The 17,652-nt window shown below is 41.8% G+C and overlaps 1 protein-coding gene across 1 annotated transcript; it reads left to right on the top strand.

Annotated features, from left to right (window-relative positions):
- Positions 1–7: 7 nt before the first annotated feature.
- LOC116684831 (probable phospholipid-transporting ATPase VA) lies at positions 8–15,226 on the top strand (the record flags this gene model as incomplete). The annotated part of the gene is given in 12 exon segments (XM_032510269.1): positions 8–201; positions 4,145–4,349; positions 5,624–5,709; positions 8,585–8,691; positions 8,793–8,924; positions 9,395–9,525; positions 10,713–10,965; positions 11,087–11,216; positions 11,218–11,302; positions 11,384–11,558; positions 11,561–11,577; positions 14,669–15,226. Coding segments are annotated over 12 exon segments (2,073 nt in total), but the record flags the coding sequence as incomplete, so codon positions are not given.
- Between the last annotated feature and the right edge of the window lie 2,426 nt (positions 15,227–17,652).

Below are 17,652 nucleotides of genomic sequence, written 5' to 3'. Positions count from 1 at the left end.
CCATAGATTTGCCAATGTCTACTTTGTTTTCATCGCTTTGCTGAATTTCGTTCCAGTTGTCAATGCCTTCCAGCCAGAACTAGCTCTGGCTCCTGTAGTTTTCATTTGTCTGTCACTTGCCATCAAAGACTTATGGGAGACTACAGAAGACACAGGTCGGACACCGAGAATCAATCACATGGACTGTCTGGTGTACAGCAGGTAAGCGGGGCCTAGCAGAGTCCAGCTGTTGCTGAAACCTTGTGTGTTTAGTACAAACTGTCCTCCCCCAATGCATCTCTCACACACACACACACACACACACACACACCACACACACATTCCCATCAGCTGTGGAAGATTGCTCACCATTTCTTCACTTTCTTGCCATATGATGCAAACTGGGCCTTCAAGCTTGTACCAGATGTCAGACTCTCAGTCACATATTCATCATGTGTGGGTCCAGGATGGGGAACCAAAAACAGTTCAGGCCTCAGAGTGAAGCCCTGGCTTAAAACATAAGAGGATATATATATATATATATATCTCACATGTGGCATCCCAAAGTCCAGAAAACCTCCAGTTTGCTGCCCACCTATCTGTCAGAGAGGTGTGTAAAACGTTTTTTTCTGATTATACAGACGTCACCTTAGTGCTGTCATTATTATTAAGGATGAGACAGTATGCCTGACAACCTGTGTCTCTCCCAAGCTTTCTCTATTACTAACTAGACCCCCGAGCCTGCCAGGGCAGAGTGTATTCTGCTAATGAAAAGCAGCCTGTCGTCCGTACAGAGCATAATTCATGGTATCAAAAGGCTCTGGGTTTAGTGGCTCCACAGTTTTAGCTAAGTTGTGACCCAATCTGCTCTGTCAAGGTTGACTAATTGAATTTTCTTACGCTGTGGCAATAGAGTGCAAAACATCTCCTTTCTCAACCTGGCAACCGCTGACTTGACTAAACCTACACGGCACTGTCATTTTTATTTTTCTCAGGTAAAATACAGTCTCTTAAACTGCTATCGCTTTTCTTTCTCTGGAGGTGTTCTAACTGCAGCTAATGAACCATGTGGGATGGTTTGCCTAATGCTTTTCTTCACATCCTTACACAGATACTTTCATTTGGAAACGCAGAATGAGGTTGTCTTTATGATATGGGATATAGAGCTGCAAAGATGAATCCATTAGCGTTCAACTATTAAATGGATCGCCAACCATTTTTATGAAAAAGTAAGTTCTTTAATTCCAGCTTGGTAAATGTGAATAGTTCTAGTTTCTCTCTCCTCTGTGACAGTAATCTGAATATCTTTGAGTTGGGGACAAAACAAGACATTTGAGGACGTCATTTGGGCTTTGGAGAACACTGATCAACATTTTTAACCATTTTATCAAATTTCATAGACCAACTAATTGATTAATTGAGAATTAGTCTCACTTTGACAGAGCTTCCTCCACAGCGCTCCACAGGAGGGTTGGCTAGTCCACACAGCATTCTGGGATGGGAGACCCTGGTTTATTGACATTTCTTTAAACCAATCACATCACCGTGGGCGGGCTAAGCTCCGGACGGAGCCCCGGTGCCTCTGCTAAATAGTCTCAGGAAGGAAGTTGTTCTGGTGGAACATGTTAACGTTCAGAAGTAGTTTTAGTCGTCAACGGAAAACTCCGATTGGACAGATAGTAATGGTTGTTTTAATTAGCTTTAAAGAGTGCCAACCACATCGGCCGGTGCGGTCCAGGAGCGAGCTGGACTCCCACGTCTGTGAACATCTAGATCGACCACAACATGAACTTGCCGTTTAATATCTAAGCTGATACATTCTTCCATAACTGGAGAATTAATTAGTGAAGTGCATGGGCCTATTTTCTCTGCTCTATTTACTTTAGTTATTTTGGAGTCATGCGCAAAGAATGGAAGATACATTTCACATTTAAGCAGCCTTGAAGGACTTTGGACGGCCAGTAGACCTCAGATTCTGTCCTCCTTTCACTTTCTGTGTTTGTTACAGAGAATATCTCTAGTGGGTTTTAATGTAAATGTAGAAAAAAACACATCATTTATCCTCTATTCCGGACTGTTGCTCTAAGTTGAAAACCTTGGGGGAGCTGTGACCTTTTTACACAAAGATCACCAGTAAGAACAGCGCTCAGGGGTATTTCCAACAGGCATAGTATTCATAGTATTCACAGATATACATCTTGGTTATTGTTACAGTATAGTATTTAATAAGATATGAAGTCAAAGATGACAAAAACCACATGCTCACTACAATCACGCATTTCAAATATAAGTTTACTCATGTGGCGGCCTCTTTATGTTTGCTACCATGTTTTAAAATGTGTTTTAGTTGTTGGTGATTCTTTATGGCACCCCCCATATCTCCCGGTCTTATAGAAGTGTTTTTGGTCCTTTCTCCAGACAGCATGTATTGTGCTTAGCCAGAAAAGTAGAAACTTAAGAGAGCTCCAACTAACAATTATTATCATTAGCGATGCATCTGCAGAGTATTTTCTCAATTCATGGTCTATGGAAGGTCACAATGTTCCAGAAAGGGATGTTTTCAAATTGCTTTTGTTATGTAACGGCCCAAAACTCAAAAGATATTTTGATATATTTTCAGTTTGAGAAGCTGGAGCAGAGGAATGTCTGGTGGTTTTGGATATGCAGATCGATTTCCTGCTTATTTGTAGTTATACACTGCTTGGGAATTTTGACCAAACCCAGTCTCAAAATAAGTGTATTTTGCTGTAGTATGAAGTAATTAATTTAATGAACTACTTCAGAGATTGACTGGTTGACTGATCAGCGTTAGTACATCAGTGAGCACACTGCACTGACATACAACTTTTACTGCAATAGCAAACTTTACAAAACTGGGTCACTTATTGAACAATTGTGTGCTCTATCTACGACCTAAGTCTTTTCCATCTCGCCTCAGGCTGTTGATGAGTTTTCAGGCACTACAAAAATTAGACCAAGAGGGAATATTTAGGGCTGCAACTAACGAAGATTTTCATAGTGGATTAATCTGTTGAGTTATAAAATGGTGAAAAATGTCAATTGGTGTTTCCCAAAGCCCAAGATGACATTCTAAATCAAATGTCTTGTTTTTTTCCATAACTCAACTATATACTCAGTTTACTGTCACAGAGGACTGGAGAAGCTACACAATGTTCACATTTAAGAAGCTTAACGAGAACTTTGACCTTTTTTTGTTACAAGAGACGACTCAAACCGATGAATCAATTATGTAAATAGTTGGTGATTATTCTGAGTGATTCATCTTGCAGCTCTAGAAATATTACTAACATAAGTTTTCCGTTTGTCAATGTCTTTTTAGATTCTGTTCACCCTGTGTTTGTCCAGTGGAATATAAAGTGCATGGCAATATCTGATTTTCATGCTGACCCCACGTGCATTTTGGTGACCAAATTCAAGGGAGGGAATGTTTTATAAACTTGGATATGAGTCATTAATGTGAAGGGGGGAGAGGGTATGGGGGGCCGGTTGTTATGAATAAATAACATTATGAGTGTTTTTCCCTTTCACTTCCTGACTGCTGTTTGTAGCTTGGCTGTGTGCATTATTTAGCATATTCACAACCAGGAATATCACATTGTTCAGAAATGAACCGTGGTTACCATTTAGTGACGTTTAGCACATTAATATTTGCGAGTGCAGCAAGTTCCTCAAAGTAGGGACGTCAGTTACGGTCTCTCAGCGGGACACTGCAAACTCATTGATTGTTTGATTGTGTTGATGTGGACTGAGAATAGAAACCCTTGAGAGATTTATTTTGAAACAGTGTTGTGACAAAGAAGATGTCATGCCATACAAAGTGGAATTTGTTGCTCCTTAGTTTGTTTAACACTCTGAAGAAGTCTCATCCCAAATCACTATGTAATACAGTGCCATGTCCCTGCTAAACAACATTTTGGACATTTTTGTCTTTTGATGGACGTATTGAGGAGGAAGTTGTCAAGGAAATTGATGTCAACAAACAGGCTGTCCTCTTTCATGCGTGACATATTTCCTGTCCCGTACTGATTTATGGAAGCCGAGCTGCAGTTTCTGTTTATAGAAGCACCAGTTATAAAAACAATAGCACCTCATCTTTCACCCTGCAGCTTCTACCAGCCGTTTTGTCCTCTCATTGTTCTGGCAGAGCGGACAGACGATATGTGGAGAGGTACTGGAAGGAGGTGCGGGTGGGAGACTTCATCAGGCTGCGATGTAACGAGATCCTCCCCGCCGATGTTCTGCTGCTGAGCTCCAGTGACCCCGACCGGCTGTGCCACATCGAGACCGCCACACTGGACGGAGAGACCAACCTCAAGCAGAGACAGGTCGTCCGCAGCTTCTTTGACCTGGTGAGGGGGCCGCTCCTTAACATTTTGTCTCCATCTTATCCTGATTAGAACAGTAAATCTCTTATTTTATCGCGATACGATATTAAATTGATTCTTAGGACAACGATACAATATTTACTGATATCACCAGGGCTGGGTATCATTACAAAATGTTCAATACAGGTACCAATACCAATATCGTGACTTCTGTACCTGCTCCTAAACAATACTTCTTTCGATAACAATTTTATGAAACAAAAAGAAATGACGACATTACACATTATGGCACAAATCTTTTTAATATTTGTCCAGCTCCGACTACGTGACCGACTCTGTGTAGCGTCAAGGTTTTCCTGCCGGTCTCTACTACATGTAACGTTAGACAGCCAATCACAGACGTTATCAGATCATGGTGGAAGCATGCTGCATGCTTATTGGCTCACGGACGCTAATGAGATCTACTCCTTAGATATTGAAATTGGATTTTTAACGACGAGGCATTTTCCAATACAACAAAGGGAAAAGCCCCAAAAAAATAATCTTAAAAAAAAATTAAAAAAAATACTACTTTTTAATAGAAAAGAATAAATATAAAGTGGTAATTTCAAAATAAAAGCGCATCTTAAAGATGACCAGGTGAAATTGGATCAATAAACATTCAGTTGATATATCGATCCAGATCGAGGTATTGTTACACCCCTAGTCCTGATTGGTCTGCGTATGTCACACAAATAGCTTGAAAGAATTGTGTTGTTGGTTACAAAACTTCACGTTCCCAAAAGCTTATTTGGGACTTTACACCCAGCTAATCAATTAAGTAAAGTCAACCAACTACTGCTGCTATGGAGCACTACTTGTGCATTAAATGTTATTTATGCACACATGTCAGCCAATCAGAAATTAGCAATTACCCAAGAAGTGATTATTTTTTTGTTCATATGAAGATGCTAGTTTTACTACTCTGTATTTTAAAAGTTACATTTTTTTAAAGTTGTGTGTGCACTCGTTATCAAAGCCAAATGTTTTTTTTCTATTTCTGGTGATAATATTTTCCCATAAGTAGAAGAATAATACTGGTAATGTTGATAATTTACAAATCCTTCAATAATTTATCAAATGCAAAGATCAAACATGAAAAATAACAAATAAATGAACGTCTACCTACCCCATGAAATCATCCTCTATCATTGACTGCACCTCAGATCATAGAAAAATATTTCAATGTTAAAATACAGCATAGGCGTTGCTCCATGTGTGACTCCCGCCTGTGCCTCTGCTTGGTTGTCTGTTTGCAGGATTGTGATTTTGACCCCTTAAAGTACAACGGCATAATTGAATGTGAGAAGCCCAACAACGACCTGAACAGATTCCGAGGCTACATGTGAGTATTCTCTTGTTTAGTCCGCTCCGTACAAGGTGGGACCGATGGCTGCCCAACATTTTAAAACCAATGTTTGAAACCTAAGATGCTCAACTTTAAGTTTTTCATTTCATTGTAAAATGATGCAGTGACATTTCCAGTGATGTTTGGCTCCAGAATGGAAATAATGTGAAACTGCGGTTTGTTGACAAGCCAGGAGTTTCCAACTTATAATTATGACCTGAACAGTTTTTCCAAGTCAAGATGACAATTTGCTTTCCTGCGATGTGGTTGCAGGGTTTTGCCTGTTTGACCATGCACATTAGAATATTTATATATATATATAAATATATTAAACGGAAGAATCCGCTGCTCTTTGCAACCTGATGACTGAAGCTGGAGTTCCTAGACCTCTGCGAGAGCTAGCCCTGCTTGCGTATTAAGCGACAACAACTTGCCCCCCTTCTCTCAGCTGATTTCCTGTGTTATACCTTACGTCCTTTTGTCTGTGTTTGCAGTAGAAATGCTTGAGGATATGTTTTTCTCAAGATGTAGTGGAGGTGTTGACAGAGATGGCAAAGGAGGAAAAGCTTGTAGATTCAGCCCATCCTGTTGCGTGTACTTTGTCCCTTTCCTTTTATTAGGCACATTTAAGCTAATTGCTATATAGCTTTGTGGCTATTGAACTAACCAGTATGTGACATCTGTTCATCCACTTGTCGTGTTTCATACTGGTCAACTAGCGTTGATGTTACACTTCAATGTCAGTACTATGCGAGGTGGGACTAATCAGAGATGCTATTGAGTTGTTTTATGCAAAATGTAGGATCTGGTGGTTTTGGAGCTTGACCCATACTACTACTCTCAGCATCTGCTGCTTTGGTTTTAAGCCTTTTATGCCTTTGTGCCAGCGGTAGCCTAGGCCAGGCGTAATGTGTCTGTGTGGTTCTTTCGTCCAACCGTCCAGCCCATTCTTATGAATGCGTTATCTCAGGATGCCTTGAGGAAATTTCTTCAAATTTGGAACAAACGTCTATTTGGACTTTAGGATAAACTGATTACACTGACATGTTTTGGGCCATATCTCAAGAATCATATGCTAATTTTGACAACATTTTCATACATTTATGCTATGTGTATTATGTGAGTCTGGCCAGACATGGATGTAAACTGCATGTAAACTTGAGTGGTTGGTGGATCCTTACAACTGAAAGGCAGTAATACTAATTCTATCTGTCTCTTGTGAGTCAGCACAATGCAAAACTAAATTGTGTTTCACTTCCAAATCTAGGATGCCACTTGGCATGAGTTGGCACTCAAACATCTACAGTAACACAGTTGAAATTGGGTTGTCCATGCAGTGTAATTTGATTGTTGCATTTACAAGTTTTAATGTTGACATAAAACGTTTTCACCCTCTCGATTAATTGAAGATGGTTGCCAGGCAACTTCGTGGTGACAACAGAACTCCACAAAGTCCAGCCAAGAAATAATTCAGGACAAATACAACACACCATGTCACATTTTAAGCTTTAATTCAAACCAATGAGGTAGAAAATGTTACAGTTACCTTCTTACAGAGCTAATGGTTTCCCTCTGTTTGTCCTCAGACATAAGAGTGGTGTCGATCTTCTTAGCTAATCTTCAGAAAGAAAGCAAATTAGTGCATTTCCGTAAATGTTGAACTATTCATGGTCACGTTGTCAGTGGGATGCAGCGTGTTCGCTCCCTGCTATTGTTAGCATATCAGAGGCCTGGAATAATGCCCGGTGTGTCTTCTTGGCCTTTTCATTGTGTCTCTTCACTGGAAGATGAGAAACATCCTCTGAGCTTACAGTAAAACAGCCGGGCTGACCCACACTCACATTAATATGACATTTATTCTTTGCTCAGAAGGAGACCAGATGCTGCAGGTATTCCGTTGCCAGGCTACAGTGGAGCATGGGGCACAGTGGCAGGATGAGGGGGGCAGTTGTGTCAGCAGTGTTTTATTACATTAAGAGCAATGGCACCAAGTCTAATCTCACTTCCTTTGTGGGAGAGAAAAGCACTCTGTGTCTCCGAGTGTTATCACTTTCTTGAACAGTGTGAGCTATGGGCTGGGATGCGCTGTGTGTAAACTACAGCGCCTTCGAGCTCCGGCACAGTGATTAATCTATAACGGTGGTGACGTGTCCACCGGCCTGCTGTCAGAGGCCAAAGGATGAACTTTTAGTAAACATGCTGACTGTTGTGTGACTTTGAAAGAAGCTACAACAGAGATGATTAAGCACTGCTTCCAGCTAAAGGTTGTGGGGCTGTTTAAACTAACACCCTTGTAATCCTTGGTTTAGTAGCAGGATTAAGGCTGACATTAAAAGCTCAGCTCTCCCCCACAACAGACACATTTGTCCCTTATTTGATACAGCTCAGCCTATACATCTCACTTTTAGTTTAAAACCCTTTTCTAAGAGAGGTTTGAACTTCCTTGGCTGAATTCAGTCTTTGTACAACATCGACACTCGCGATGAGCCCGACAAGCTTTAAATTTAAGAGTCTGAAGTGAGGTCCAAGGGTCAGCGATAAAGCAGTGAATTGCCTGATTGATTCTAAGCCCGAGGGGTTTCTGTGGAGCGGGAGCACGGTCAGTGCTTCTGTATCAGAGTGAATTTGTGCTGAGATAAGGGCTGCTGGCGAGGGAAGACCACGATGCTTTAGAGCATGATCAATTGAGGTGCTCAGCAGAATAACAGATGTTGTCTTGGGGGCTCTGGCATAGACAGATACTCTATTTCTCCTAGCAGCAGTATTTTTTACACTTGAGTATAAAGACATAGCAATGATCATTTTGCCCTTGTTTGATAACATTTTTAGACCAGCACTTGAAGTCATTTTTATGCATCTTCTAACCTGACAGAATCCATCGAAGTGGCCGAAGAGATGCACTTTACAAAGAAAACCTGCTGCTGAGAGGCTGCACCATCCGCAACACCGAAGAGGCTGTGGGAATAGTCATTTACGCAGGTTAGCCCCGCCCATAACATGTTGTAGGCTCGCTGTCACACTCCATTTTCACCCTGACCTGCTGCTGTTAGTGTGCTGTTACACACTGTGTGTCTTTGCAGGTCACGAGACCAAAGCCATGCTAAACAACAACGGCCCGCGCTACAAGCGCAGTAAACTGGAGCGACAGATGAATGTAGATGTGTTCTGGTGTGTCATCATCCTGCTGGTCATGTGCCTGTTTACTGCTGTTGGTGCGTAACAGTTCAGAGATATGTAAACCATTGTTTTCAACCTCTAAAAACCTTATGGCTCTGTTGAGAAGTTTGACATTAAAACCTTGATTTCTTTACATTTATTGCGAAAGTTAAGTGTATTATAAGGATTCCCAATTAGCTGATGCCTAGACGACCAGCTAGTCTTAGTGGGGTCCGAAATTAAATATTAAATTGAAAAATATTAGAACACATGTCACGGCAAGTACAGGAAAGAAAGTACACAAAACAAAATCTAACAAGTATATCACAAACTTATCTGAACAAAATTACATAACATGACACATGGATCCAGGATCAACATCTAGTTAAGACAAAGAAGGAAAACAAATATTTCTTACACCAAAAGACAAAAAAAGGACATCTCTGGCTGTGTTTGCTGTGCTTTTTATTGATATCTTCTTATTCCAGTGTTTGTATGAGTTGACCTTGTGGTGTTGCTGTTCCAGGTCATGGGCTGTGGATGTTTCAGTACGGAGATAAGAGACCTGTGTTTGACGTTCTTAGTCCAGAGGGGACAGACTTATCACCCATCATGTCAGCCATTTATCTCTTCCTTACCATGATCATCGTCTTTCAGGTACGAACTGGAGAGAAGCCTAAAGAAACAAAGGCACAGATAAAGACATAAACAAAACAGATTGTATCGTTAGGGTTAAAATGTTTTATCCCACTGGCTGTACACAAGCAGTGCTGTAAATCAAGGATCGGCAGTAGTTCTTTCAGCCCCGGGGGTGTGTGACCTCTAGATCTCTATTGTCACATTTAAGCTGGAAAAGGAGTAAAGAAGTACTGGCTTGACACTGCAAAAATAATCTTTTTATTACAAGACGAAATGCCACCTGACACCTATTGATTGAGTTGACCTATTTATCTTTTTTTTTTCTGCTTGCATGCTGAAATGTCAGTGAAAATGTCGCCCCGTCCTGTGTCAGCTACTGCAGTTAGTTCCCTGATATTGGGTAACTTTGGGAATAAATGAAGAAGCTCAGTGGAGATAGCAGTTATGTTTCACTGTACAAACAAACAGTTACTGTTTGAGGTTAAAGAACTACCAGTATTGCTCGACTTTATGCTTGATACCCTGTTGAATAAACACATGACTTTGTTGGCATCCAGGCACATGGAGAATGTGCAGGCTGAACTGCCTTCCAAAAGCTATGACTCATTTCTCCAAAACTTCTTTCCAGCAGTGTTCCTTGGCAATGTCTCACTCAGGATTAAACACATTTTTTGGAAACAATTAAACATATACCCAGCATCCTTACATGACACTTTTTAAATGATTAATATCTTGAGAAATATGATGGCTAACATAAAAGCTGTAATAGTCTAAAACGATGATTCACAAACTTTTTATGTTAGCCACACCCGTCAAATCAACTACCCCTTCTTGACACCACTCTTTATTTCATCCAACTAACTATCTATTAATTTATTATTTAGCTCACATTTATCTATTACTTTTACCTACTAAACCATTTGTCCATAACTTTTAGCTATTTTAACCATGTATCCATTGCTTTTAGCTAACTATATTTTACTTTTTGTCCATTACTTTTAGCTAAGTATTTTAACTCGCTTGCTAACTGGTTATCACACAGTCTCAACCTGTGAGTGTAATGTCCAGTTGTTACAGCTGATTCGATATGTGGATGCATTTATCGTAATGACTTTGCGGTCTTCCTATGTGTATACACAAAGCGAGCTTGAAAAACCGATAACCAGCTCTGTCTCTTTTCTAACAAAGCTTCTGTCCTCTCCTAGGTGCTGATACCTATCTCCCTTTTTGTGTCGATTGAAATTGTCAAGATCTGCCAAGTGTACTTCATCCATCAGGACATGGATCTGTACGACGAGGAGACGGACTCTCACCTGCAGTGCAGAGCTCTAAATATCACCGAGGATCTCGGCCAGATGCAATACATCTTCTCTGACAAGACGGGCACGTTGACGGAGAACAAGATGGTGTTTCGCCGCTGCACTGTGGCAGGGGTGGAGTACTCCCATGATGCCAATGGTGAGACAAGCCAGCAAACGCGCGCACACACACACACACACACACAAACACTCTCTTACAACACCAGCGAGCAGCCATTGCCTTTTTAAGTCACTCTTAATGATTTGTGTATGTTTTCCAGCTAGAAGACTGGCTATGTACCAGGAGATGGATTCTGAGGAGGAAGACTGTACGTCTCACGGTGGCACCCTGCCCAGGCGGGACAGTGTGACCAGCCACCAGAGCGCCCGGGTGGTCCTGCGCACCAGAGCACCAAGTCCACCGCAGGACGGGGAGCAGGGCGGAGGCCAAGCGAGCCAGCATCCTGTCTAAGCACACGGCTTTCAGCAGCCCCATGGTCAGTGTGCCTCACCGTCCTGTCGTCCTTTGCCCTCTGTGATGAATGCTCTCCTCTGACAAACCCTCCTCTGTCCTTCAGGAGAAAGATATCACCCCTGACCCTCAGCTTCTAGACAAAGTCAATGAATGCAGCAGTCAGATGGACTTCATGCGCTTCCACAGCCAGCCCATGTCCCAGCTACCCTCTGACCTCGCTGACATCATTGATTTCTTCATTGCTCTCACCATCTGCAACACGGTGGTGGTGTCTTCTCCAACCAGCCCAGGCAGAAGGTAAAACTCACCTCAACAAAATCTATCCAGTCGAACCTTCTTCGGGTCAATAAGGGGTAATCCCTTTCACCATTCAGAAATAACTGAGATAGTCGACTTGGTCAGATAGGCTTCCAGATAGTAGTACAGGACCTACAGTATATTTCTAAACTCGTGTGTTTAGAGATGTAGTGTTGCCTCCGACACTGCCTAAAACGCTGGTATCGGGAAGTAGTGGAGTTTATGCACCGATCCAATACCACGTAATAAAGAAATATCTACGTTAAAGTACTTAATTTATGTCCTTCTTTGGTTACAACTGACTGTCAAACTGGATAAAAAAAGAAAGTTCTGTTGCGTTCATTGTTTGTGTTTGTTTGGATTGGCATCGGGAAGCAAATAATGGTATCGGACCATCAGTTCCAGGTTCTGGTTTTGAGTGGCTCTGGGCGGATCCAATAGTTTTAAACTTCAAGAAAGTTAACATTCAGAGTGGTGAGACTCTCTGTACAATAAAATGGACCAGAGTCTCGTAGGACCAGGCTACTTTTTGGGCCTTTGAAAAAACATTCAAACAAATTGAGGGAAAATATAATTTGCTGAACTGGTCACAACTGACAGTATACACAACCAGACAAGTAGATATTGCTTTGTGTTAAGTGGCCACAAGCCAAAGCTGTTGGGAAAAGATGCCACATATTTCCCCATTTCTGATGCACAATCTTAAAGGCAGGGTTGGCAACATTGAAAAAACGTGAGAAGATTTGAAAGTAGCATCTTGTCTCGCGGTTCCGACGGGCACGAGCACTGCTTATTCACTGCTCCAGAGCAGAGCGGAGAAAGGGCCGCAATTTATACACGGTATTGAAAAACCTAATATTATCACACTGAATACTTTAAACAAATATAACTACTATTAGCAACGTGACGAAAACGAGTAATGAGCTCAGGCTCGTACACGGGAGGGGTGGAGAACGCGTAGCAGGGCAAGGAGGCATTTCGTTGGTTCTTTCCAAGCACACCACGAGCCTGTGATTGGTGGGCGTTTTTACAGGATTACAGCAGCTACCAATGACAGATCCTTTTTTTTTTGCTCCTTTTTCAGAGCCCAAAAGGTATTTATTGATGTCAGGGTGTAAAGACCATTTCAAACAATATATAAAAAGTGTATATTGGAAATTCATACCAACCCTGCATTTAGTGCACCATCTAGATAATCTAGAAAGCTGGGCTGTAAAAGGAACATCTGTAGTAGATCAAATACATGGGAGTTGTATTCATTTTTGACAAATATAATTCAATTTGTTGGGCGTTATTTTTTCTAAAATCCTATAAAATCCTCACAAAGTCTCCTTTTTGCACATAGCTTTCACTATTTTGCTGCCTGTATGTCAGATGTGCTTGGTCCAATCACAGCAGTGGATCAGTGTTTTCTTTTGTTCTGTTCTGTGTGAGCCTGGGTGTGGTTCTCCTGTTCGGAGGTGATACCCTCTCTCCACTCACTGTGTGCACCAACTCGCTGTCCTGCCAGTCAGAGGCACAAATCTGTTCACATTAAGCTTTACAAAGGGACACATTATTTATGGACTCTGTGTTTCTTTTTGGAGGTTATCTGATAAGATGGGAAGAAATGTAAATCTTCCTAGAAGCATTGGCTATGCTATGGTCTCCCTTCTGTTTCTTTATCTCTTTTATTATTGTTTGTGCTTTTTCTTGTCCCTTGCGCCAATGTAATTGTTCACATTTTAGTATGATGCCCTTGTGGCAAACCTGTCACCTGAATGATTATATCTATGGTGATGATATCTTCAGTGTATATATATATATATATATGGGAGAGCCATGGCTCCTGCTGCCAGGAGTCCTCTATTGTAAGTCACTCTTTCTGCTATTGTACGGCACCACTTTGGGATGAAAGATTGGCTAAAGGATAAAAGCAAGGAGGGGCATTTTCATCAGTACTGAACTCTTGTATCACCACCGCTGGGCCTAGTTTCACAAAAGCTGAAATGATAATAAACCCCACCTTGCAAATTTTCTCCGGCTTAAGAGGTGTTTCCCAGAAGCAATTGAACAAGTTGTTGATCACAGATTAATGAGTAGTCCCTACCTCAGGAGAAACTAAACATGATGTATTTCATTACATTTTTTCTTGTTTTGTTCATTCTTTTGTTTGTACTTTTTATCGTGGCCATTAAGCTCTATTTAGTGATGTTAATACAGACATGTCTGGGATAGGCCAATAACAGCCAATAATATTGCCAACCGATGTATCTGCTACCTCTACTGAACATTAAGCTTCATAATAGTGATTATGTAGGGCTGGATCCTTATATTGAAATATTTGCCCAGAGGGTAGGTGTTTGATTTTCGGAACATGTGTACGTTCAGAAGTAGTTTTAGTCGTCAATAGAAAACTCCGATTGGACAGATAATCTAGCTAGCTGTCTGGATTTACCCTGCAGAGATCTGAGGACCAGGTAACCATAGTGCTCAGATTGGACAGATAGTCTAGCTAGCTGTCTGGATTTACCCTGCAGAGATCTGAGGACCAGGTAACCATAGTCCTCAGATTGGACAGATAGTCTAGCTAGCTGTCTGGATTTACCCTGCAGAGACCTGAGGACCAGGTAACCATAGTCCTCAGATTGGACAGATAGTCTAGCTAGCTGTCTGGATTTACCCTGCAGAGATCTGAGGACCAGGTAACCATAGTCCTCAGATTGGACAGATAGTCTAGCTAGCTGTCTGGATTTACCCTGCAGAGACCTGAGGACCAGGTAACCATAGTCCTCAGATTGGACAGATAGTCTAGCTAGCTGTCTGGATTTACCCTGCAGAGACCTGAGGACCAGGTAACCTTAGTCCTCAGATTGGACAGATAGTGTAGCTAGCTGTCTGGATTTACCCTGCAGAGATCGGAGGACCAGGTAACCATAGTCCTCAGAAATCCACCAGAGGTTAGAGCGCTAACACAGAGCCAGAGGAAGTGGACGGACATCTGGTGGAATAATCCTGGAAGTGAAACGTTGTTAATATTTTGTAATTCTAAGAATACGTTCTGCTGCTTTCTGCTGCAAGTGTGATTGACTCAGTTTTTCTTTTCGTCCAGGTCCGGATGAGGTTTGAGCTGAAGTCCCCAGTTAAGACTATCGAAGACTTCATTAAGCGCTTCACCCCGAGCCGACTGACCTCAGGCTCCAACAGTAGCAGCTCCTCCAGCCTCATCACCAACCGCTCCTCCAACAGGGGCTGCTCCAGCTTGCTGTCCTCCCCCTCTGCAGAGAGCACGCTCACCAAACTGGACGAGGAGCAGCCTCCCCGAGGCCCGGAGCATTCCTTCGGCCCCGTCCCACCCTGCTACAACGGGAAGGTGTGGAACCCGGAGGACGGAGAACTGCGCTACGAGGCGGAGTCGCCTGATGAGGCTGCGCTGGTCTACGCCGCCAGGGCCTACAAGTGCTCCCTCGTCGGACGCCTCCCAGACCAGGTGACCGTGGAACTGCCACACCTGGGGAAGTTGAGCTTTGAGCTGCTGCACACACTGGGCTTTGACTCCACCAGGAAACGCATGTCTGTGGTGGTGAGACACCCTCTGACGGATCAGATCACGGTCTACACTAAAGGAGCAGACTCTGCCATCATGGACCTCATCAAACCCCCGACACAGGTAGGAAACACTGAGTATGTTTACATGCACCTGTTATTCCAAACATGACAATAGTCCGGTTTGATTCAGGTTGTTTTAAACGGCATATTATGTTTGGGTATTTCGAAAAAGGCCGTTTTCCAAATTTAGCAATTTTTTTTCTGATTAATACGTGGGATATGCCGGTATTATTCGGGTGTTAAAAGCATTCTTTGGAAATATAGACAGTGCATTTGGAATATGCGTCTCAAAGTTTTTGCGCAGTTTTTGGCGATTTACGCCCAGTTTACAGCATGCTTACAGTCAGCTCTGTTCGTTGCTATGGTTGTTGTACACACACCAAGAGATGCATGGCCAAGAAAAGAAGGATAAACACAGTTACTTTATACATTATGGAAGACTTCATTGCATTGGTCAAACAAGTCCACCATCAGGTGGGAAAAAAAATCATGCATGTAAATGGGAATATCATTGGAATAATCACTTTCATTTGCCATGTAAACAACTTAGACGGAATATTGTTTTAGATCAGAATAAAGGCAAACCCGGAATAATATGTGCATGTGAACGTAGTCACTCATTCATACACTCACTGTAGCCTTTCTCAGATTTAGGTGTCCAGGTAGGATCATCTATCAGAATGTGAGCATGAATTTGTTGGTGGTGCACTCTTCTCTTGATCGATGATGACACTGGTGTCAGCATGGTCTTGTGATGTGATTTAGATCGGCGTGCTGCCGCCGCTCTGTCCTGTCTGTAGACCTTTCCACCAGAGCTGATGAATCGTTGTTGTGAACCCGTGATCAACTACAAATCATTTGGTGTAATCTTAACGTGGCACATGAGCCTACTAGACATGTCAGCAAATTGAGAATATTTTCCCTTCACTCTGGTCAATCCCAAATGATGGATTGTCTTCAGTTGTAGCTGATTTAGGTTTTGTGGAAAATTGTGCGTGAACTGTGTGTTCGTCAATAACATTGCTGCACAGGCTTTACACGAGATGTCGTCCCCCCCCCTACTCCAAACCTTCCACTGACATGATCTGCACATAAGGCAACATGTTCTCTGCAAACTAGTATTTTTTGAGCATTGAAAAACCTACTGCCAATCTTTATTGGTAAGTTAAAAAAAACACTTTTTCCTATTTTTTCCTCTGTGATCTTAAAACCTTGTTCCACACTCTTCAAGTTTTTTAGCGGCCTGATGGCAAAGGTGTACCAGGTTGTTATGATTCCAGGCAGACAAAGAGCTACACAGGCACTTCTGACTAATGCTTTGTACACAGTCACCAGACATCTGTCCAGGGGTGCTTAGCAGGGACTGTTTCAACCCACAGACGGAAGGCTTTACAAAACACACAGCTTGCAGCACTGCAAATTATTAATTTATTATTCATAGATGTTGTATTAGCAATAACAGAAAACAAGAGAAATGCTCACCATCGATTTATTGAAATACTTAATTAAAATAATATGTCAATCTAATAATAGCTTTAGCTTCACTTTGAAATCCTTTCTGGTTAAGAAAAGCTGCAACAGAATTTAGACTGCCTAAACTGATGCTCCGCGGCCACAAATTAAAGTTTACTTGTCGTTGGGAGGACTACTCGTACTCAGCCTGTTAAAGCAGTCGTATGATGTCTTCTATGCACATCAAGTGTAGAATTCATACCTGATACGTCAGAAAGTGAAAAGCAATTGAAACATTTCCTTTAAGCATTTCCCAATGAAAAGTAAACAAAACGAGTAAAACGTAGTGACTTTACAGTAACTATCCCCCCGTTATAGTACGCTACAAAATGCCTCCTTGTTCCCATGTTCCCGTAAAAAAATATTCCTGTCTATGTCCCGTTCCTGATGTTCAATGTTCAGCTCCACTTAGACCGCTCATAATCATAATCATTTCTTCATGAGCTCTTTGTGACTCCAGAGAAGACAATTAAACCCATATGAGACAGTGCTACTTGATGATACAGGCTGACAGGCACCAAACCTGTCCAATCAGTGAGTTACCCGTTTGTCTGTATACATCAAGTTTACAGCTCTAGGTTCTTCCTAATAAGTCAGAGCGAACATGATATGGACCAAAAATTAAAGCCCCATATCATTTTTTTCCTTGTCAGGAAGTCAAAGAAACTGAACTACAGGTGTGAAAACACTCTTCAGGACCTGAGACTATTGAGTTGCATTGTGCCAAGGGTACGATCAAAGTAGTGGATAGTTGACCCATGCTAGGGACTCACTTCTCATCAATTTAACGTTCTTTTTTTTTTTCTGTCTCTATGAAGTTCCCCAATTTAATGGAAGTGCAATACTAAATCACTGGAGTACCCTTAAGAATCTGAATTAGTCTTTTCTTTCCAAGCTTTCCAAGATTTAACTCAATCTGGATTTCTTTTAATGATGTGGTAGTGGTGCTAAAGCCCTGTAATAAACTAGACATAT

The sequence above is a fragment of the Etheostoma spectabile genome, unplaced genomic scaffold (genome assembly GCF_008692095.1).
Source record: "Etheostoma spectabile isolate EspeVRDwgs_2016 unplaced genomic scaffold, UIUC_Espe_1.0 scaffold00569347, whole genome shotgun sequence".
NCBI lineage: Eukaryota > Metazoa > Chordata > Actinopteri > Perciformes > Percidae > Etheostoma > Etheostoma spectabile.
The sequence above is the reverse complement of the archived record's forward strand: the minus strand, read 5'-3'. Positions and strand labels throughout refer to the sequence as shown.